General features: G+C 46.5%; 1 protein-coding gene across 2 annotated transcripts; it reads right to left on the reverse strand.

The window, feature by feature from the left end:
* Positions 1–7,207: 7,207 nt before the first annotated feature.
* On the reverse strand, positions 7,208–19,882 carry RBM23 (RNA binding motif protein 23). Of its 2 annotated transcripts, XM_026007506.2 has the most exons (14): positions 19,643–19,882; positions 14,155–14,230; positions 13,434–13,549; positions 12,911–12,958; positions 12,623–12,796; positions 12,308–12,361; positions 12,038–12,155; positions 11,791–11,943; positions 11,568–11,705; positions 10,642–10,707; positions 8,790–8,985; positions 8,579–8,698; positions 8,390–8,474; positions 7,208–8,306 (listed from the first exon to the last, which is right to left on the reverse strand). In XM_026007506.2, exons 2-14 carry the CDS (start codon positions 14,218–14,220, stop codon positions 8,303–8,305), a joined length of 1,338 nt encoding a protein of 445 aa, XP_025863291.1. In that variant the 5' UTR covers positions 14,221–14,230; positions 19,643–19,882; the 3' UTR covers positions 7,208–8,302. The 2 variants fall into 2 exon arrangements, with proteins under 2 accessions (XP_025863291.1, XP_025863292.1); XM_026007507.2 differs by having other exon boundaries at positions 8,250–8,474; positions 19,643–19,829.
* Between the last annotated feature and the right edge of the window lie 123 nt (positions 19,883–20,005).

Raw genomic sequence — 20,005 nt, forward strand, 5'->3', positions numbered from 1 at the left:
TAAACCGCTGTGCCACCGGGGCTGCCCTTCCTTTTGATTTTTTAAAAAAGTTTATTCATTATTTAAGAGAGGGAGAGTGAGAGAGAGCATGAGGGGTGGGCAGAGGGAGAAGCAGGCCCCCCACTGAGCAGGGAGCCCAATGCCAGGCTCCGTCCCAGGACCCTGGGATCATGACCTGAGCCGAAGGAAGACTTTTAACCAACTGAGCCACCTAGGCGCCCCCGTTTTGAATGTTTATGACCTCTATTACCTGTTCAAAAATTAAATAATTTAAAACAAAACAAGGTCTTGATGTTGCAGAGAAAAAAGGGAGACCAGAGGGAGGGTCCTGACGAGAAGCAAATGACAAAGTTGGAGACGCAGCCTCCACAGAGGCAGCAGCAGAACCAGAGTTGAATATGTAGCTGTACTGCCAAGGGAAGAAAACTCTTTTTTTTTTTAAAAAAAAAAAAAAAAGTGAACTCTATGCCCACAGTGGGCCTCAAGCTCTCCACCCTGAGATCAAGAGTATCATGCTCTACTGAATAAGCCAGCCAGGAACGCCAGAAAGAGGGCTTTTCCAAAGGAGGACTACAACCAATGGTCAAATGTGGCCAAAGGGGAAGATGAGGGCAAAGGCCCAGTGCCTTTCATGTCTGAAGCTATTGAATTATGTCTATTGAAGATGGTGGTGGCAGGGCCTCCTCCATGAGGGGTGCCACACACACCACAAGCCTCTCTCCCCCTAACTCAACCAGTCCCATCAGCCCAACCCATCTGTGTGTTCCCTCCAGACGCCTACAGGAACAAGCTCAGAACAGACGGCAGCTGAAGCCACGCTCCCGCCAGACTTGGAAGATGGGGTCTTCACTGAGAGCCAGGCCTCTGATGGAGGCACAATAGCAGCAGGCTGCTGATCTGGGCTGGTGTGAGAGATCAGCACAGGGCCAAGGGGCCTGAGCTGTTTGTGCCAGGCAATGTCTTCTCTGCCCTCGTGCTCCTCTTAACCACTGCCGATTTTGCTTGCGCTCCTTTACTAGCTAGCCCCCGCTGCCCCCGGCCTACAAGGCCTCCTCACTGGCCAGGAGCATGAACTGTGTGTGTTCTGCCATGAGGGGCCAGAGGTGAGGCTAGTCCTGTGTCTTGGAGAGCATCCCTCTGCTCTGGGCCTCTCCTCAGAGTTGGTCCTTTAATGCCCTGCCATATCTAACCCTCTCTAGAGAGACTGGGGCAGGGTCTCTCCTCTTCTGAAAGCCTGCTGGTCCTGGAAGAACATTTCACCAGTCTTCTGGGTTAAACCCTCAAGCCCAGAAAGTCCCTTCATACATCTTTTTATTAGTCTACCATGGTTCCATCCACATCAGTCTAAGTCCATTTTTCCTGGACATTCATCCACAAATACTTGTTCCCCTCAAGTATTGCCATATACCAGTCACTGTGCTGGGCCCTGTGGGAACAACAAATACAGGTAAGACACTATTCCTGCCCTCAGGGAGCTTACAGTTGAGCTGGAGAGATGGGACAAGGTGGTCAACAGCAGCAAACTGGACTACATTTTGACTCTAATTATCTGGGGGCTACATCATGTGCTCTAAGAATTATGAACAGAAGAACCAGAATGTGAAGACAGATTTTAGGAATTGGCCTTGAAGGATATATGCAGGCTGTAAATAGATGGGGGAAAGAAAAAAACACTCCCTGTGGTGAAACTATGTGAGCAAATGCACAGATGTGAGACATGGTAGGCAGCCTGCTGCACGAGATAAAGACCCTCCCTGTACAGCCAAGTTGTCAAGGGACCCCCAAACCAGGTAAGAGCATTCTGCTTCTTAATCTCTTCTCTTCTTGGTGACTGATGGATATGCTCAAGATCCTTTGTCATCTATTGGAGTCTTTTTTAGGAAATCTTTACCCCCAAAGTGGGGCTCCAACTCACACCCTCAGATCAAGAGTTGCACCCTCCCAACTGAGCTAGCCAGGTGCCCCTCATCTATTTGACTCTTGATGCCAAACTCCATGGCTTGGTGGCCTTGTGGACTCAAGATCCAAATATAAACTCAACAGGGGCCTTTTAAGCATTTGTTAGCACTCTGTCCCACTGTTTTCTGGATGAAGAAAGTCACTCTCAACCACCCTACCTTTCTGGACCTTAGTTCTCCCAACTATAAAGTGAAGGGAACAGTACCTACCTTGTAGGATGGTCATGAGGACGAAATGCAAATGCAGATATCTAATTTGTCAAGCATGTAAGTGAGCCATGGACGTAATGTTTTTCTACAATCTGTGTCCTGGTCCTTTATTCAGGCACCCAGACAACTTGCTAACTTCTCAAAGTACAGCAGCACCCTGGAGACACAAATCTAAGGGGCACCTGGCTGACTCAATTGGTAGAACATGTGACTCTTCATTTTAGTATCGTGATTTGGAGCTCAGGAGGGGTGTAGAGATTACTTTAAAAAAAATAAAAGGAGGAACACCTGGGTGGCTCAGTTAGTTGTCTGCCTTGGGTTCCAGTCATGATCCTAGGGTCCTGGGATGGGGCCCACATCGGGCTCCCTACTCACCGGGGAGTCTGCTTCTCCCTCTTCATCTGCCCCCCACTCCCACTCATGCTCTCAAATAATAAAATCTCTAACAAATGATAAAAAAAAATTTTTTAAGTTGTCATCCAATGAGGTCCAACTTGCCTCCAGAGTAACCATCGTAGATAACCCCCATGATTGGATTTGCTGTTTTGAGGATTAAGGGAGGTAGAGATTGGCAATGGAAACCTAAGTGATGGTATCGTATTGCACAGGTTTCCTTTTTTTTCTTTGTTCCAGTTATAATTTCTTTAGACAGAGGACCTGCGCTGATTTAAAGTATTTCTCTGAAAGGAAATCGTCAGAGCTCTAGAGACCAAGGAGGGCAGGTGCTATGGGACACCTGGATAGGTGAGGAGGGGCACTAAGCAAAGGCCAGTAGCTGAGAACATTGTGGGGTTTCCTTGGCCAAAGCAAAGGGCACAAGGCACACTGAAGGTACCTAAGGTACCTGATGGTGTGGCCAGGTAAAGAATCATCTTGACTTTTTGAAGCCATTCGGTTATCGGATTTATAATTTCGTGCACAAAAACGGACTAAGCCAGTAGGACTTGTTTTTCTGACATCTAGGCTGCTTGTGATCCAGGACCTTGTGAGCTTGGGACTTCAGTCCAGGAACAATTAAGATTTACCTTTACCATTGCCTCACCCTCACTACTCTCCCTGCATATACCGAGCATCCTCTGAAGTTGGGAGATGAGGTCAGATGGGATGTCTAGTGTGTGGGTACCGAGAGAAATGGGAATAGTGGTGGCAGTAGCAATGACAAGTAGTAATGACAAGCTCTTAAGTTCCAAGGTCTCTTCATGGATCATTTCATTTCAGCCTCACACGGTCCCTGAGACAGATACTAGAGTTAGCTTTTCCTTTTCACAGATGAGAAGTCTGTGGAGTCACAGAAGGGATAGAACAGCCCAGCTTACTCAGCTGGTTTTTGACAGAAGAGCAATCTGAACCACAAGGTGTTGCTCCAGAGTGTGACCAATCTGCTAGAGGGTGAAGGTCCCCTGGCTTGCATGGACCCAGGAGTTCAGAAAAGGCTAATTTTCAGTGGTACCCTTCTCAACAAGTAGGCTTCATGATGCTTGAATGCTTATTATGTTGATGGAGGCTCCCTTCCTTTCTGGAACATTGACTAGTTTGACAAGTCTCCGATTTCCAAGGTCATTGCTTCCCCTCCCTGCAAGCCAGCACTGACTGGCTCCTTTCCAGTCTTCAGGCCCCTCATCCATCTACCATTGCCCTCAAAAATAACTGCTTAATGGCTCTCCAGTAACTGCAGCCAACTCTTTAAGGGCTCTTGAGAAGAGATCATGTGGGAAAACTAACAGAACTCATCCAACTTTTAGAAGTGAGATTTGATCAGCTGTTTCCTTGCCTCCACCTTCCCAGATTATCTAAATTGGTTGGTCTTCTTCACTTCTGAGCTCTCTCAACCAGGAGCACATGAAGAGCAAATCCATTCTGGATATAAAGTGCAAAAGTTGGGAGGGAAAGAGAGGGATGTTTAAAGCCAGAAGGTTCAGACGCAGTTCTGAGACCAGAATTCCTTTCCTGCATCCAGCTCAGGACTATCGACTTCACCTGGTTGTTATGGAAACATCAGTTTCTGTTGGATGGCAAGCAGCACTTTTGACAAAAAGCATCACAGGCTACCATGGTAACATCAAAAAGAGTAAAGCTGCATTCTCTCTTGGGAGGGGTGTGGAAGGAATGGAGGACACCAAGGAAAGCAGGCAGGAAGGGACGGGCTGACTTAACAGAGAGAGAATTAATTCAACACACATCTAGTATGTGCAAAGCAAAGTAATAATGAAGAAAACATGTCTATGGCTTGCCTCATTGGGCTATAATCATCTAGCAATAGAATTTTAACTGTAAATAAAGGCAGAATAAAACTTGTAACAGGACAATCTTGAAGAGGGAAATCAACTAGCAAAGCTTCAGAGTCTTAAAGGACAGGATTCTGACCAGAAGAGGAGCAAAAAGAGAACAAAATGAGCAGACAAGGAAGTGGAAAAGTCCAGGACATACTGAGAACTCTGAGTACAAAAGTAGAAAAAGCCGCTTCTAGGCCTTGGCTCCCAGGAGACACAGGCTGAGATTAGGATCCAGGGATCTGAAACTAGACTAGCCTGGATTGGAATCCCAAACTTGCTGTGTAATCACAGGGCAGGTTACTTACCCACTTGGGGTATCCATTTCCTTGTTCACAAAGCAAAGATGGTGAGTCTACCTCAGAAGGTCATTATGAGGATAAGCAACTCCATGCATATAAAGTGACTAGAAGGATGCTTGACCCACAACTCTGCACCAATGTTGACAGTTACCATCATACTACACCTCCCACTTTTGGAAGCCAGCTCAGCCTCTCCTCAGTGTCCAACTAATAATTCCTGATTCTCACCACACCTTCTGCAATAGAGAAAGGAGAGGCTGTGGTTGACCATCTCCCTTCAAGATGTAACCTCATTTCCTCATAAACACCAGGATTAAAAGTTCAAAGCGCAAACCTGCTTCCTCTGGTCGCTCACATCTGGGGGCTGCTGAAGCTTAAGAAGGAAGTAGGCAAAAAAATAAAAAATAAAAATAAAAAAAAAGAAGGAAGTAGGCAGAAACCCAAATTCAAAAACACGTTTAAGTTTGAAGAACAGGGAGGAAATACCACCACCTTAGAGAAGACAGAAGCATAGGCTAGAAGTCAAAAGTCAGGTGAACATCTCCCATTTAGAACTGAGGACAGCTGGGCAATTGTACGCAAGAGGATCATCTCAGCCAGTCTCTCTACCCATACCTGAGCCATTATGCCCAGGCAATAGAAACTGAGGAAGGTTTCTTTTACCTTAGGAGGATATTTGCTGCCCCATCCCCTCTACTCCAACCACCCTCAATGCAGGGATGAGTAACTAGAAGGCATTGAATCACATGCAGTGACTCTGGCTGTCAGCCACTGGATGCTGTCACCTTATAGAGGTTAAGACTAGAGTAGCTATCTTAGATGTTTCCTCACTTCCCTCATAGTCTCTCCCCCACCAAGAGGCTGTATGAGAAACTAAGAACGGTTAGGGGGTGGTGGTGAACTGAAGTGGAAGGAACCAAACTGTAGGAAGGCCAAAGTAGGCAGGGATGGGAATATAAGGAAACCAAGCAGAAACGGGAACCCTTCTGAGGAAGGCAGGGAGGCAGACAAGGCCTGTGGGTATTTATGTGTGTTTTTTTTTTTTTAATATTTTATTTATTTACTCATAGAAACAGAGAGAGAGAGAGAGAGAGAGAGAGAGAGAGAGAGAGGGAAGCACAGACACAGGCAAAGGGAGAAGCAGGCTCCACGCAGGGAGCCCGACATGGGACTTGATCCCCGGTCTCCAGGATCACACCCTGGGCTGCAGGCAGCGCTAAAAGCTGTGCCACCAGGGCTGCCAGGTATTTATGGTTTGAAGGAGTTCGAGACTACCATGAGGAAGCCTGGTCCCAAGCTTCAGAACTAACAAAAATGGTCCACATTGCTTTTCAGGATGCATTAGCAGCCAAATTAATGACTACAGGGGGACTGGGCTCTAGCCAGCTACTATGTAAAAACAATGCATCCTCCTTCCCTTCCCCCAGACCCAGAGAGCAAACCAGGACAGGGAAAGGGTGGGGGTGGGGGCGAAGGCAACAGGAGCAGCAAGTCAGGCTGCCACAGCCCAGAGGAATCAAGAGCTAGTCCAGGGTCCTAGTGGCCTTTTATGCCACAAGCAGGTGCCAAGTACCTAATACTTCAGTGTGAAAAGCAACCCCAAAAGCTAATACCACCAAGAAACCTTTACTCAGCTTAGGAAAGTCTGAGAGCAGACAAATTAAAACCTAACAGCAATTATCCATATTTTTAGCATGACAATAAAATCTTAACATTCTGTTGCCATAGAGACCGGTAGAGAATGGAGTCGTCCTACAGAGCTCTGCCCCAGAACCTCAGACCTCCTCTAGGCTGGTCCCTACCTGGTGAGCCAGGTTGTGGCAGGCCCCTAGTCATAACAAGCCTTACAAAGCAGGTGGAGGACAATGTGTATCCCCTTCATCAGGGCAATTCCTGGAATACTCAGCTTTCTGGAATTCACTGGTCCCAGGCCTGTGCTATCCCCTGTGCTATCCCAAGAAGGGCTATACATGGAAAGCAAGAGTTGAGGGGACGAACAGCAGACTTCAGGCCTGGGGAGCCTCGATGCCCAAACTCCTGTGGATACTGAACTGGGAGTTCCATAACAGAGCCAAAGACGGACACAGAGGCTAATGGTCAGAACGGGGAGCTTAGGTTTCTTTGGTACTCAAGCTCCTCAAGATCACGAAACACCTCTAGCTGAGGGTGCAGAATGTGCTACTGTCACAGTGCCATCTGGTGGAAAGACAAGATCTGTCCTTAGGCAGAGTCCAGCCTGGTGGTGCGCCCAGTGGCTGGGCACGGTAGGTTTGGAAATAAATTTAAGATTGGGGGAGGAGAGGGAGGAAAAAAAGGAAATAGTTAAGATGAAGACATATGGAGGAAACCCACGGGGCCGAGTGTATAATGCAGACAGATGGGGAACTCTATCCAAGTGTGTGCCTTTTGTCCATTTTAATTTCTAGAGAAGGTTAGATAAAGTAAAATTGAAGGGACAAAATACAAAGGCATTATAAATGTTTTATATCCCTAGAACCATTCACGGTTTTGGCTCATGAGAAGTTATTAACATCAAACACACCAACTGACCGAGACCACATACATATGGGCAGCAGCTGCCAAAAACAGTGGAGCTTGCCATTTATACAAAGTTTATACATATATATGTATGTGTGTACACACAGATACACATACATACATATACATATATATCTTATATACACAGACACAAGGGTATAAAATCCAGTGAAGAGGGCTCACATGTGCCCAGGTAGGGGACAGGAGCAGCTTTCACAGGTGGGGTTGAGCCCATGGTAGAGGCACATGGGAAATAGCAGAGTAGCAGCCTCCTCTCCATCCTCCCACCCTGGGCCACAGGAAGGACATGGGAGGAAAGACAACTATACAAAGGAAGATGGAACATATACTGGAAAGGTACCCCACCTTTCACTAAACTCCTGAATGCTCCGAAGACACCCAAAATGCCTGGCAGGACAGATGATTCCCACACCTCCCAGCAAGATGCTGAGCCCACAGTAGCAGTTCTGGCCCCAAGCTGAGGCCTAAGGCAGGCTTCACAATGTGCATGTCCACACCATCTTCCAGGGCCTGTGCGGCAACAAGCCAGCACCTTCATGGCTCGCCCCCCAAACTCCAAAGTCCTCTTACACCAGAGGTCTTAAGGGTTTCCCTCAACAGATTGTAGGGTAGAAGTACAGGAAAAGGAGAGAAGTTAGTTCCTTCAATTAATGCCCTATGGCCTTCCCAATGGGGGAGGAATCAAGGAATCACTAAGAGGTGGTTGGGAAGAGCAATGAAGGTCATCCCAGGAGATGACATATGTGGAGAGACAGGTGCTCAATGCAGGTGCAGATTCTGTCCTCTTCGACTAGTGGCTTTGCTCAGCAGAGTCCAGTCCCAATGGGCCCTGGGCAGGAGCTCTTCTTGAGTCTAAGGGTGGCCCCAAATTCCCGCAGATCAATGTCCACACCCTCAGGATGGCTTGGTCCATAAAATGGAGAAGGGGCCATGGAAGGGTAGATGTGGAGAAGGGAGTGGCAGGACCCAGAGGCACAGGGAGGCAGTGTACTGCGCCACTGATTTACCTATGGCAAGGAGAAGAGGTAAACGGAAAGCCACAGGAAAGAAAGTAACCAGTGACTTAACTGAGCCAGCCCCTGAGACTCACATGGTCTGAGGGGTGAAGAGGCTGGAAAGCTGGAAGCACTGGGAGGCAATTGCCTGGGAAGCGAGGTTCAGTGCTGGGCTCAGAGCTGTGAGAGAGAGAGAGAGAGAGAGGCACAGTGAGTTACTGAGCACAGATCATTCCTTCTTTCCGGGCTCCAACCCTTCCTCCCTCTCCCAAGTCCAAGCCTACCAGTCAGAGCCGCAGGGTTCAGGCCCCCCAAGGGAACTGTCCCATTTAGTTGCAAGGCGGCAGCAGCTTGGGCTGCGGCAGCAGCAGCTGCAGCTGTGGTAGGCAGCTGGATTCCAGAACCTAAAAGGGAAAGAAAAGTTGGTGTTAAGTCCCAATCTCGGATCTAAAACTCAACCCCACGCTCTTCACTCTACAGAGAAACTCGCTCCACCTTCTGCCAATTTGGCCATGAGCTGCAGACGTCCACCTGCCGATCCCAGATCCAGCTCCTGGTCCCCATCCGGAAAAGTGATATCTGTGCCACCATCCAGTCGCTCAGTCACATGGCCAACTCTCATAGGTCGACCAGCAAGCTCAAAGCCATTCAGCTGTTCCAAGGCCCGCCGGGCACACTCGGAGTCTGAGAACTACAAGAAACACAGGCCATTATCAGTCACTTACTGACCACAGACATGCTCTCCAACCCCCACTACCACTGCCTAGTCCTGCTATCCCAGGAAAAATGCATGCTCGCTGTGGCACAAATTATTGTCTTAGGGAGTGTGACCTAAGAGCCTCATCCCTCCAAAATGATCATGTGACAAGAACCTTTTCCAACGGACTCAATGGCAATCTTCCAGCTCCACTAAGAACCCAACAAAGGGAAAAAGTCTGTTATCTTTAGGGTGGCCTACACTTATGAGCTGCTTCACAAGTGAGCATATAAATGGAAGTACGACAGGCTGAGAGTCAAGATTCCTGGGCTTTTATTTACACCCTTAGGACTGATCAGTTTCAATTCTCAGTCAAAAAGTAGGAATCTGAAACCCCAGAGCCCAATGGTAGGAGGGAGTGCACCCTGGAATAGAGAGCAAGACCGCACCCCACCCCTATGCCTATACCAGTGCTGTTGATCACAGAGAGCTCTATTGTCCAGCAGCACCAGAGCAGCCGCGTATAGAGAAGATTCCAGACTGCTGTTGAAGTATCAAGGGTGTTGACAAAAAAAGCAGCAACACAAGAGCAAAAAGGCCTCACAAAAGCTTTTCTGCATCCGAGTCACACAAGGAGTTATAAGAGGTTCTTGCCACCATGAACACCAGAGCTGGCTTTGTTTCCTCTGGTAGCTCCTGCCTTAGGGCCTGGCACGTGGTACTGACAATTCCTAAGCAGGTGGTATAGGTGGCCTGCCTTCACTGGATACTTCTGAAGTGATCAGTACCCCTGGTCAAACACAACCTACCTCTCCTCTGCCCTGTAGGCAACTGTGGGGGTGTATGCTGCCCGGACTGAACCCAAAAAATATCAGCTTCTATAAGACACTGTGGCTGGCAGCCAGTCCTCAGCCTGGAGTCACACAGAAGAACCAGTTATGGGAACTGGAAGCAATTCTCTTGGGAGTGTTAGGAAAAGGTAAGACATTCTCACTATTTTCCCTATAGTGGTCTCTGAACATAAAGATACTTCTCAGTGGAGAAACTCAGTAGTGCCAGAAAAAAAAAATCCCTACTCCTGCTCTTATCATGAAAACATACTAATTCCATGAAACATGTCTATAAAAGCCCACACCTAACTTCCCTCATGTTCCCAACTTCCTAGCTGTAGCCTGAAATCATTTCTATTACCCAAAGAGCACGTTGCAGCACCAGGGAAGCTGGCTGACCTCCAGGACACCCCCATATCAGGGCCACTAACAGTGTGTAGGAGCAAAGTCAAAATCTCAAGCAATGCACTCATCTCAAGGGGCAGAAGGCTAGTCCAAGCTGCAGGCACCAGGCCTTATGGGTCATTTTTTTAATAAGATTTTTTTTTTTTAATTCATGATAGACATAGAGATAGAGAGAGACAGAGACACAGACAGAGGGAGGAGCAGGCTCCATGCAGGGAGACCGACGCAGGACGCAATCCTGGGACCCCAGGATCGCGCCCTGGGCCAAAGGCAGGCGCCAAACCACTGAGCCACCCAGGGATCCCTTATAGATTATTTAGAAAGTTCCTAAAGGAGGAGGATGAAGCTAAGCTGCAAAATCAGACAGGTGGACAAACCCACACTGAAATTCCAGAGTTAAAGACCAGAGACTCACCGTAATGAAACCATAACCTTTAGAACGGCCTGTATCTGAGTCCTTCATCAAGACAATATTATCAATCTGTAGAAGAGAGAGAAATTATTAACAATCTTTGGCTAACTCGTACTCTTGACCTTTCCTGCCTGACTGTTCTACCTCTAACTCTGTAGCCAATCAATTATAAATCTCCACATCTTTTTATTTTTTTATATTTTATTTATTTACTTGTTTAAGAATTTATTTTTTTCTTAAGATTTTATTTAAGTTTATTTATTTATTTATTTATTTATTTATTTATTTATTTATTTATTTATTTATTTATTTATTTTAAATAGAGAGAGAGAGAGAGGCAGAGACACAGGAGGAGGGAGAAGCAGGCTCCATGCCGGAAGCCCGACATGGGACTCAATCCCGGGACTCCAAGATCGCGCCCTGGGCCAAAGGCAGGCGCCAAACCGCTGAGCCACCCAGGGATCCCCAGATTTTATTTATTTATCCATGAGAGACACACAGAGAGAGAGGCAGAGACACAACACTGGCAGAGGGAGATGCAGGCTCCATCCAGGAAGCCCGATGTGGGACTCAATCCTGGGACTCCAGGATCATGCCCTAGGCCGAAGGCAGGCACTAAACCGCTGAGCCACCTGGGCTGTCCTCCACATCTTTTAAAAAAGAGACAAAGGCAACTTCCTTCCAAAACACCTTTTCTGACTAACCTTACCTTAGTATGAGCCCTGTTATTTGATTTTATGGTGCCTGACTCATTGGTGTACTGAATACTGAATGCAAAGATGGAGTCTAACTGTCCCCACATAGACCCATACGTTTGTTCTGATGGATGCTGTGGGTTAATCGTGGTCAGACAGAATGAAGAGGTACGTACACTTACCCTCCCCACTTTTTCCAATTCCCTTTAGAAGTTTCCATCACTTTCTACTCACTTTGCCAAAGGGCTCAAAAATGCCCCGGAGCATGTCCTCAGTGATATTGAAGTGTAGGGAACCCACATAAAGGCGCATTGGTCCACTACTGCCCTTCTGCAGGTTGTTGGCCATGGCTGCCAGCCGGTTTTTCTCAGCCTGAGCAAGAAAAAACTGATGAGTCACATCCCACACCTCCTCCCTTCAAGCCCATATTCTCATGTCAGTTTTGCAACCTGCTCACCTGCGAAGCCTGGACAATGATGGGCACTCCTAGCAGCCGCTGCCCAGTTAGCCCAATGGCAAGGGGCACAGACTGGATTTCACAGAATTCCACATATGCGATGCCCTTAGAACGACGGGAGTTCCGATCTGAGATGATTCGGACATCACGAACCTAATCCCGCCAAGAAGGAAATCCTGAGTTGGGCATTAAGGAGGATGGATGGAAAATAGGGTACGTGGAAGAAAACTAAGGTCAGGGAGGTTACCTTGCCGACAGCGGAGAAAAAGTCCTCCAGGTCTCGAGGCCGAATGCGGGCAGCTAGCTGCATACAAAAAACTGTGCGGGCATCACGCTCCTCAGGACTCAGATTATCAATTGGCTCCCTAGAGAGTGAGCACAATTTGAGACACCCGCTCCCAAAACACGGTCACTGTTCTCTAGCTACCTCCTCAGGTACTATATGTTCCTATATTCTGGCTCAAACGGCTTTCTATTCATACCTCATGGTCTAGAAGAGCATTCATCATGAACTCACCTGACGGGGCTCTTCTCTCTGAAATGGGGACTCTTACTGTGTGCATACCTGCGCCTACAGAACAGAGAACAAACAGAAAATCCTGTCATCCAACTTCACTCATGTTGGCTTGAGGCTCAGTCTTCCATCGTGAGAAGACCAGATGCCGGCACCTCAGCTCACATGGGAATTCTCAAGACCACCCCTGTAAGTAACAAGGTCTCCCTCCCTCCTGCCCATCACATCAGGCTGGAAGCACCTGCATGTAGGAACCACTGCACAGCGGTTTTACCCAGACTACCACATGAAAGCTGTTGTATTAGCAAAAGGTGGTACCCAGTGGCAAGTGGCGGGCTCCGGTAGCGCACGCGGTCCTCACGCCGCCGGTCTCGACTGCGTGACTCACTGCTGTGCCTCCGGTCCCAGCTCCGGCTGCGGTGGCGACGCTGCCGGTCTCGACTTCGGCTTCGGCTGCTTCTCCGCCTATGCCGGTCCCGGTCTCGACTACGACTACAAGTGGAGGGCACTACTGAGTTCACTACAGGACAAACCAACCTGTTGTAGGGCCTCTTTCCCTTTGTAGGGATCCTCAAAACCCAAAGGCCCCCAGCATTATTGACTCACCTGCGCTTCCTGTCCCTGCTTTTACTATGGCTCCGACTCCTCTTCTTCCTGTGAAGAAGGGGAAAAATCCTGATGACTAAGGAGGTTTTATGCTTTCCCCCAAGGAAAAGGAATGACGGAAAGACCAGGGTGGAACAGCAGTAAAAGACCAAAAAGCCTAGGATGAGTGGCAGGAGTTCACAGCAACACCAACTTGCACACAGCCCTGAATGCTGTGTGGCATCTAAAGTGGCCATTTCCCACCTCACCCCCTGCCAAAGCCCAGTAAAAGCAGCTGCTTTCAAATCAGGAGCCCCTCACTATTTTATTCAACAGAAACAATGATGCTAGAACAGATCCACAAGTCTATGCTGGAATGTGAAGGCCAGAAGACCATTAAACCAAGTCAACATGATTCCCAGGACCCAGCATTAAAAATGAGCAGTCTTATAAGCAACTGCCTCCCTATTTTGGCCATTTCTCCGATGGACACGGTTGCCTCCCTTGCCCAAGTTGCCAGCCCATCTCTTTATGCCACACTCACTTGCTTGAGTCCCCACTAGCGCTGCTCCCACTGGTGCCACCACCACTGGTGCTCATGGTGCTCGTGCTGGTATTGGCAGGGCCATCTTTTTTAACCTCTTTCCTTTGCTGTTCATCCTGAGAGGTTTGCCAGGAAAGATGTCAGAGGGTACAAGGTGGCAGACGCACATGTTCCATTGGGCAACAAAAGAACAGAAGTGGACAGAGAAGAAAGCTTATGAAATCAAAGCTCGCAATTATCCAGCCCGTTCCTGACCACCTGGGTCTCCTAACAAAGGGAATAACAGAACGGAGGAAACTACCTGAAAAGAAAAGATCAGAGTGACAGATTTTGATGTCAAACTTTAGCTACCCGACATTGGTTCCACTGACATCTATTCCCCAGGAGAGTGAGAAATTACTTAGGTCTAAGATACACTGACTTTCTACTGTGTCACTGATAGCTATGAGCAAAGCACTTATTCCTAGAACATTCTGCCCACCCCCCCCAACCTTCTTCCACCCCCACCCCTCAGCTTTGGGACCCTCTCTGCCAGCATGTCTTTAGAATTAGAGCCTGGAGAGTGAAGCTTACTAAAAAACTATAACTTTTATGAGTAGCAACGATACATAATAAATAATAAATAAGCAGGAAAAAAGGATTTACAAAATGTTGAAACTGATGATCTATAACTGCTTCTTCTTAACTAACCCAATTCCAGGAGTGAGATGGGGAATATTACCTCCTCCTTTTTATAAGGAGCCTCCAGCATGGCCTCAATCACTATATCAAAGTCATCGGACGCCATCGTAACAGATCTGAGGAGAGGACATGGATATATAAGAACCTATTTTTCTGCCCCTTTGGCACCCCACATCCCTTCCTTCTCCAAGAAACAGATTTCAGAATTCTTGAATTCCAAAGGGATCTTCCAGGCAGTTGCTCACTCTACATTTATTTTTGCACATTTTAAATCTGAACGTGTTTTGCTCTGGCTTAGAAAAGGTCAAGTGTCTAGAAAGAAAATATCTGGGCAGCCCTGATGGCCCAGCGGTTTGGCGCTGCCTTCAGCTAGGGGTGTGATCCTGGGGCCCTGGGATCGGGTCCCACGTAGGGCTCCCTGCATGGAGCCTGCTTCTCCCTCTGCTTCTGCTTCTCTCTCTCTCTCTCTGTCTTAAATAAATAAAAGAAAGAAGAAAGAAGAAAGAAGAAAAAAGAAGAAAGAAAGAGAAAGAAAGAAAGAAAGAAAGAAAGAAAGAAAGAAAGAAAGAAAGAAAGAAAATAGATAGAAACAAAATACAATACAGACCCTGTCCTGTGAAGAAAAAGTGTTGGCACTCAAATTTACTATTCACTTGACAATGGACACTAGGTCTCCATTCTACAATTCAAAATTCTGTATAAATAATTGGTTTAAACTTAAATCATTGAAATGAGCACATATTCCCAATAAAAAAGTAAAGATGCAAGACTAAAAAATTAGGAACAAGACAAAACAACACCAGAATGCAGACCTGCCCTAAGCTCTTCCCCATACCCCCCACCCAAGCATCAATAATTAAGGGACTCATCGTTAAGCATGTCCCATACAATACCAACTACAATTCAGGTAACTCAAAGATAATGATTCAGACAGGCTTAATCAATTCCACTTTGAAACCTGTCTAGGCAGGCAGAGTAAGACTTCATGCCTCCCTCAAGCTTTCACACCTAGCAATCATCTTTACCAAGTCTGTCTACCACATGCCTGTCAAATAAGAAAAGCAGATGATATCAAACAAAATCAACAGAATATTGGTCTGGAATTATCAATATACAGAACATGCATGAATCTCAAAATAATTATGCTGAGTGAAAGAAATAAAACCAAAAAAAAAAAAAAAGTATAAACTTTTTGTGCTTCCATTTATAGGAAAAAATTCTAGGAAACACAAACCTGTAGAAAGCAGAAAGCAGATCAGTGGTTGCCTAGGGATATGAAGAGGTGGGGAGAGGCTAGCAGGAAAAAAAATCACAAAAGGGCAGAAGAAACTTTTGGGGTGTGATGGTTTCATGGGCGTTTAAATATCAAAACCCATCAAATTATACACTTTAATGTACATAACTTAATTTTATGCAAATTATACTGCAACAAAGCTCAATAAACAAATACCTCAATACCTCAATAAATAAAAACAACTCCAGCTAATCTGAAGAACTTCTGTGCAAAGGAGGCTGGTCACAATTAGACTTTCCATATCCACAAGAGCTTTGTCCTCTTTATTTTTTTAAAAGACTTTGAGAGAGTGACAGATTGCAACAAAGAAAGCATGAGCAGGGAGGACAGGTAGCCTGACTGAGGGCTTGACTCCAGCACTTTGGGATCATGACCTGAGCCAAAGGCAAACGTTTAACAGACTGAGCCACCCAGACACCCCAGCTTTGTCCTCTTTGAAAGAGCTGATCCAGGGACACCTGGGTGGCTCAGTGGTTGAGTGTCTGCCTTCAGCCCAGAGCATGATCCTGGGGTCCCGGGATTGAGTCCCACATCGCGCTCACTGCATGGAGCCTGCTTCTCCCTCTGCCTATGTCTCTGCCTCTCTGCCTCTCTCTCTCTGTCTCTCATAAAAAAACCAAAACCAAAACAAAAACAAAACAGCTGATCCATCATCCAATGGTGTGGTTTGTCCTTGTTGCGCTCAGAGCCCATAGCCTATTTTGGTGATTTAAGAATAAAAGAGAAGAGAAAAAAAAAAAAAAAGAATAAAAGAGGAGTATAAAAGTAAGAACATCAAATAAGTCCTGTAAAAATATGACTTATCATTCCCATAGTACCTGATATTGCTAGGCACCAAACTAAGCCTGTTACAGAAACAAGATTCTTGGAAAGAGTAAAACAAAAATTACCTGGAGCCAAATTTAAGACTTAAAATAGAAACCAAATCAAAATCAAATAGGTGTGTGTAAGAACCAGTGAACCTGGGGTGCCTGGCTGGCTCAGTCAGTGGAGCTTGCAACTCTTGATCCCGTGGTTTTGAGTTCCAGCCCCATTTTTTTTTTAAGATTTTATTTATTTATTCATGAGAGAGAGAGAGAAAGAGGAAGAGACACAGGCAGAGGGAGAAGCAGGCTCTGAAGGGAGCCTGATGTGGGACTTGATCCAGGGAACCCAAGATCACGCCCTGGGCTGAAGGCAGGCGCTAAACCCCTTAACTACCCAGGGATCCCATCCAGCCCATTTTTGAGTGTAGAGATTACTTTAAAATCTTCTTTTTTTAATCAAAGATTTTTATTTATTTATTTGACACAGAAAGAGAGTGCACAGACCTGGGGAGCAGCAGGCAGAGGGAGAGGGAGGAGCATACTCCCCGCTGAGCAGGAAGCCTGATGCAAGCTGATCCCAGGACTCTGGGATCATGACTTGAGCTGAAGGCAGATGCTTAACCTGAGTGCCACTCAGTCACACCAAATATAAAATCTTTTTTTTTTTTAAGATTTTATTTATTTATTCATAGACACAGAGAGAGGTAGAGACACAGGTAGAAGAGGGAGAAGCAGGCTCCATGCAGGGAGCCCGACGTGGGACTCGATCCGGGGTCTCCAGGATCACACCCCGGGCTGCAGGCGTTGCCAAACCACAGCGCCACCAGGACTGCCCCCAAATATAAAATCTTAAACATCAACAAAAAAAAGCAGTGAACTCAACTACTTATTATAATTAACATGATATATTTATATAACAGTCAAAGGTAATACATGCTACAAGCAGTTATCAGGTCCAATGCACAATGAAAAAACTGAGGTTTTGTGAACTACCTAGAGTCTCAAAGCTTAAATCGAAGAGCTGACTCCTGATTAAGGTCTCCTGCCTCAAAGTCTAATGTCTCATCAATTCTATCAGTCACCTCTCTCTCCTGTGCTTTATAACTTAGCCCTAAAGGAAATTTCAAAAAGAAGAGTACACAGCATACCAAGATGTCTAGTTTTGGGTTTTTTAAAGATTTTATTTTTACGTAATCTCTACGTCAATCGTGGTGTCAGTCACCAGTCAGTCCCAAAGTCTCTCATGAATAAATAAATAAATATTTATTTGAAGTCTAATGTCTTAAACTCTACTGTCTCTCTCATGAGAGACACAGAGAGAGAGGCAGAGGGAGCAGGCTCCATGCAGGGAGCCTGGCAGCAGGGGACTGGATCCAGGGTCTCCAGGATCACGCCCCCAGGCTGAAGGCGGGGCTAAACCGCTGAGCCACCGGGGCTGCCCCAATAAATAAAAAAATCTTAGAAAAAATAAAAAAAAATAAGAGGTTTCAATCTATCATTTCCTTTATTTCCAGTCATAATGGCTGCCAAGTCTATACAAAGTTTTCTGTATTTCTTTCTCTAAGAGTATTTCTTTATTTTATTTTATTTTTTATTTTTTAGTTGTTTATTAAGAGAAAGTATTCCATAACCCAGTGTTCGTGTTTCATAGCTCAGGAACACAGGACAGTCAAGCTTCAGTGAAACGTAACCCAAAGGAATTCTTTATATTCCACATTCACTTTGCACTCTGAAAGATACCAGCCTTCTTCATCTCTTCAAAACCTTTCATGGAATCCTAATTTCTGTAGAAATCTGCATGTGCCTTCTTTCTTGGTTCAGCCACAGCAAACTTATAAAAAGCTGCAACCTGCAGGGATACAGCGAAGGCTCCAACGATATGAAATCGCAGACGCTTGGCCAGAAGGCCTCGCATCTGAGGTTTCATTAAAGCACTTGAAGTCATGGTAGTTATTCTCCTCAAACCTAACGTCCTTCCTAAGAGAATTAAAAGTATTTCTTTATTTAAATAATCTCTATACTCACCGTGGGGCTAGAATTTACAATTCCAAAGTCAAGAGTGGTACACTCTTCAACTGAGCCAGCCAGGTGCCAAGTCATACACCCAGCTCCTTTTTATTTTTTAAAATCTGCTTTTTCCTCACCAAACGAAATGCTTCTGATTTCAATAACTGCTCTTTGTTGACTGCTACTATAGGGTAGGAGTAACTTAACACACACATGCTCAAGAACTTTCACTTAAGTTGACAGTTCTTGTGACACCACCTACAAAGAAAACTTTTCACTCAGGTACTCAGAAATGAATGAATCTATTTAAAGCACCAACATACATAACATGAGCACATTTTGAAACTTGAAATCTCACTGGGTTTGGCATATCTTTTCAGACACCCTAGAAGCAGTAAAGTCCCAAATACTATGTATTTTCAAATTGGTAGTTTTCAAACTCTTCCTATGTCCTAAATTACGGGTCAAAGTCCATCAACCCCACCCATTAAAACACTATAGAGCCTACTTCCACCCCTGGCTCCAAAAACTCCATTGGGGGGGCCCACAATGAATGCAAGTGCCTGGACTTTGTCATCGCACAGTCAAGACCCCAGCAAGCACTTAGGCCTCACTGCTAAAGGAACAAAGGACAGTGAAGAACCACTGTCCGCTCAGTTCAGGCAAACTTCACCACACGCTGAGTCCCACAGGGTGATGCGTCCAGGCAGCTGGGCAGAAACATCTCCAAACTGAAGGCAGCTTAATTTGGAACAGGAACAGGGAGAAAGGTAAAACAATCCCCGTGCTGTGCAACAAGCCAAGGCTACACTTTTAAAAAGTGGTCCTGTAAGTAATGATTGGCACCATCTCTGCGAGGGCCAATGTCCCAATGCTAAAACCTTCTATGTGGTCTAACTATCCTGTACCGCCAAAGAACGTGTGGTCAAAAAACGGGACCAGGGAAAAGCCCAGAGGTCAACACAGTCAACACGAGCCTTCCAGAGACTGAAGACTGAGTAGTCTCTCAGAGTTCCCTAATCTCTCTGAGTGGTGGCACTAAGAGCTGAAAAACCGATCCTACGAGCCCTCTCAAACCGCGGTGGGTCGATGCTCCCTGCACCCCCGCGCCCCGGTACCGGCGACCCCGAAAGTCAGGGCTGGGACCGGGAAAGAGCGGTCACTGGGATCCTTGGGACAACATCATCTTTAAGAGAGAGAGCCAAGAGGGTACCGATCCCTAAAGTCATGCCAGCGGGCTACAGTTCGCTACGCTGAGGTGGCGAACACTTCCAGACCGAAGTAAGCAAAAATATTTTGTTAAAAGTTTGCCTGATTCTGCTCTTGACGCCATTTTCTGCCTGTGACGTCAAGGGGAGGCGCCGTGCGGCAACGTCACGCATTGGTGACGTCGCGGGGGACCGGGTTTCGGGGTTTCTCACCAGTTCCGGGTCCCCGCAGGGGGGGTCCCCGGTTTCCGCCGTTCCTTTGGGAGTGTTGAGGGCGCGAAGTACGGCTATTTTCCAGAGTCTCAGCAGTAGAAGAGGCACTGCAGCCCGAGCTGCTAGTCTTCCCGCAAAATGGCGGCAGCTCCGCGGTCTTCCAGAACTTTCCCCAAACTGCGCAGGCGCCGAAACATTCAGGCGGTGGAACTAATCTCCCTGGTTTCGCGGCAACAGTCCAAAGTACAGATTTTCATTGGCCAAAACCCTGAGCATGGGTGGAGCCAAACTCAAATGTCTCTTAGCAACCATTAAGTTCCCCTCGATTGGCTGGCCTCTCGGAGAGTGGAAGCGTCCTAAAAG

The sequence above is a fragment of the Vulpes vulpes genome, chromosome 6 (genome assembly GCF_048418805.1).
Source record: "Vulpes vulpes isolate BD-2025 chromosome 6, VulVul3, whole genome shotgun sequence".
NCBI lineage: Eukaryota > Metazoa > Chordata > Mammalia > Carnivora > Canidae > Vulpes > Vulpes vulpes.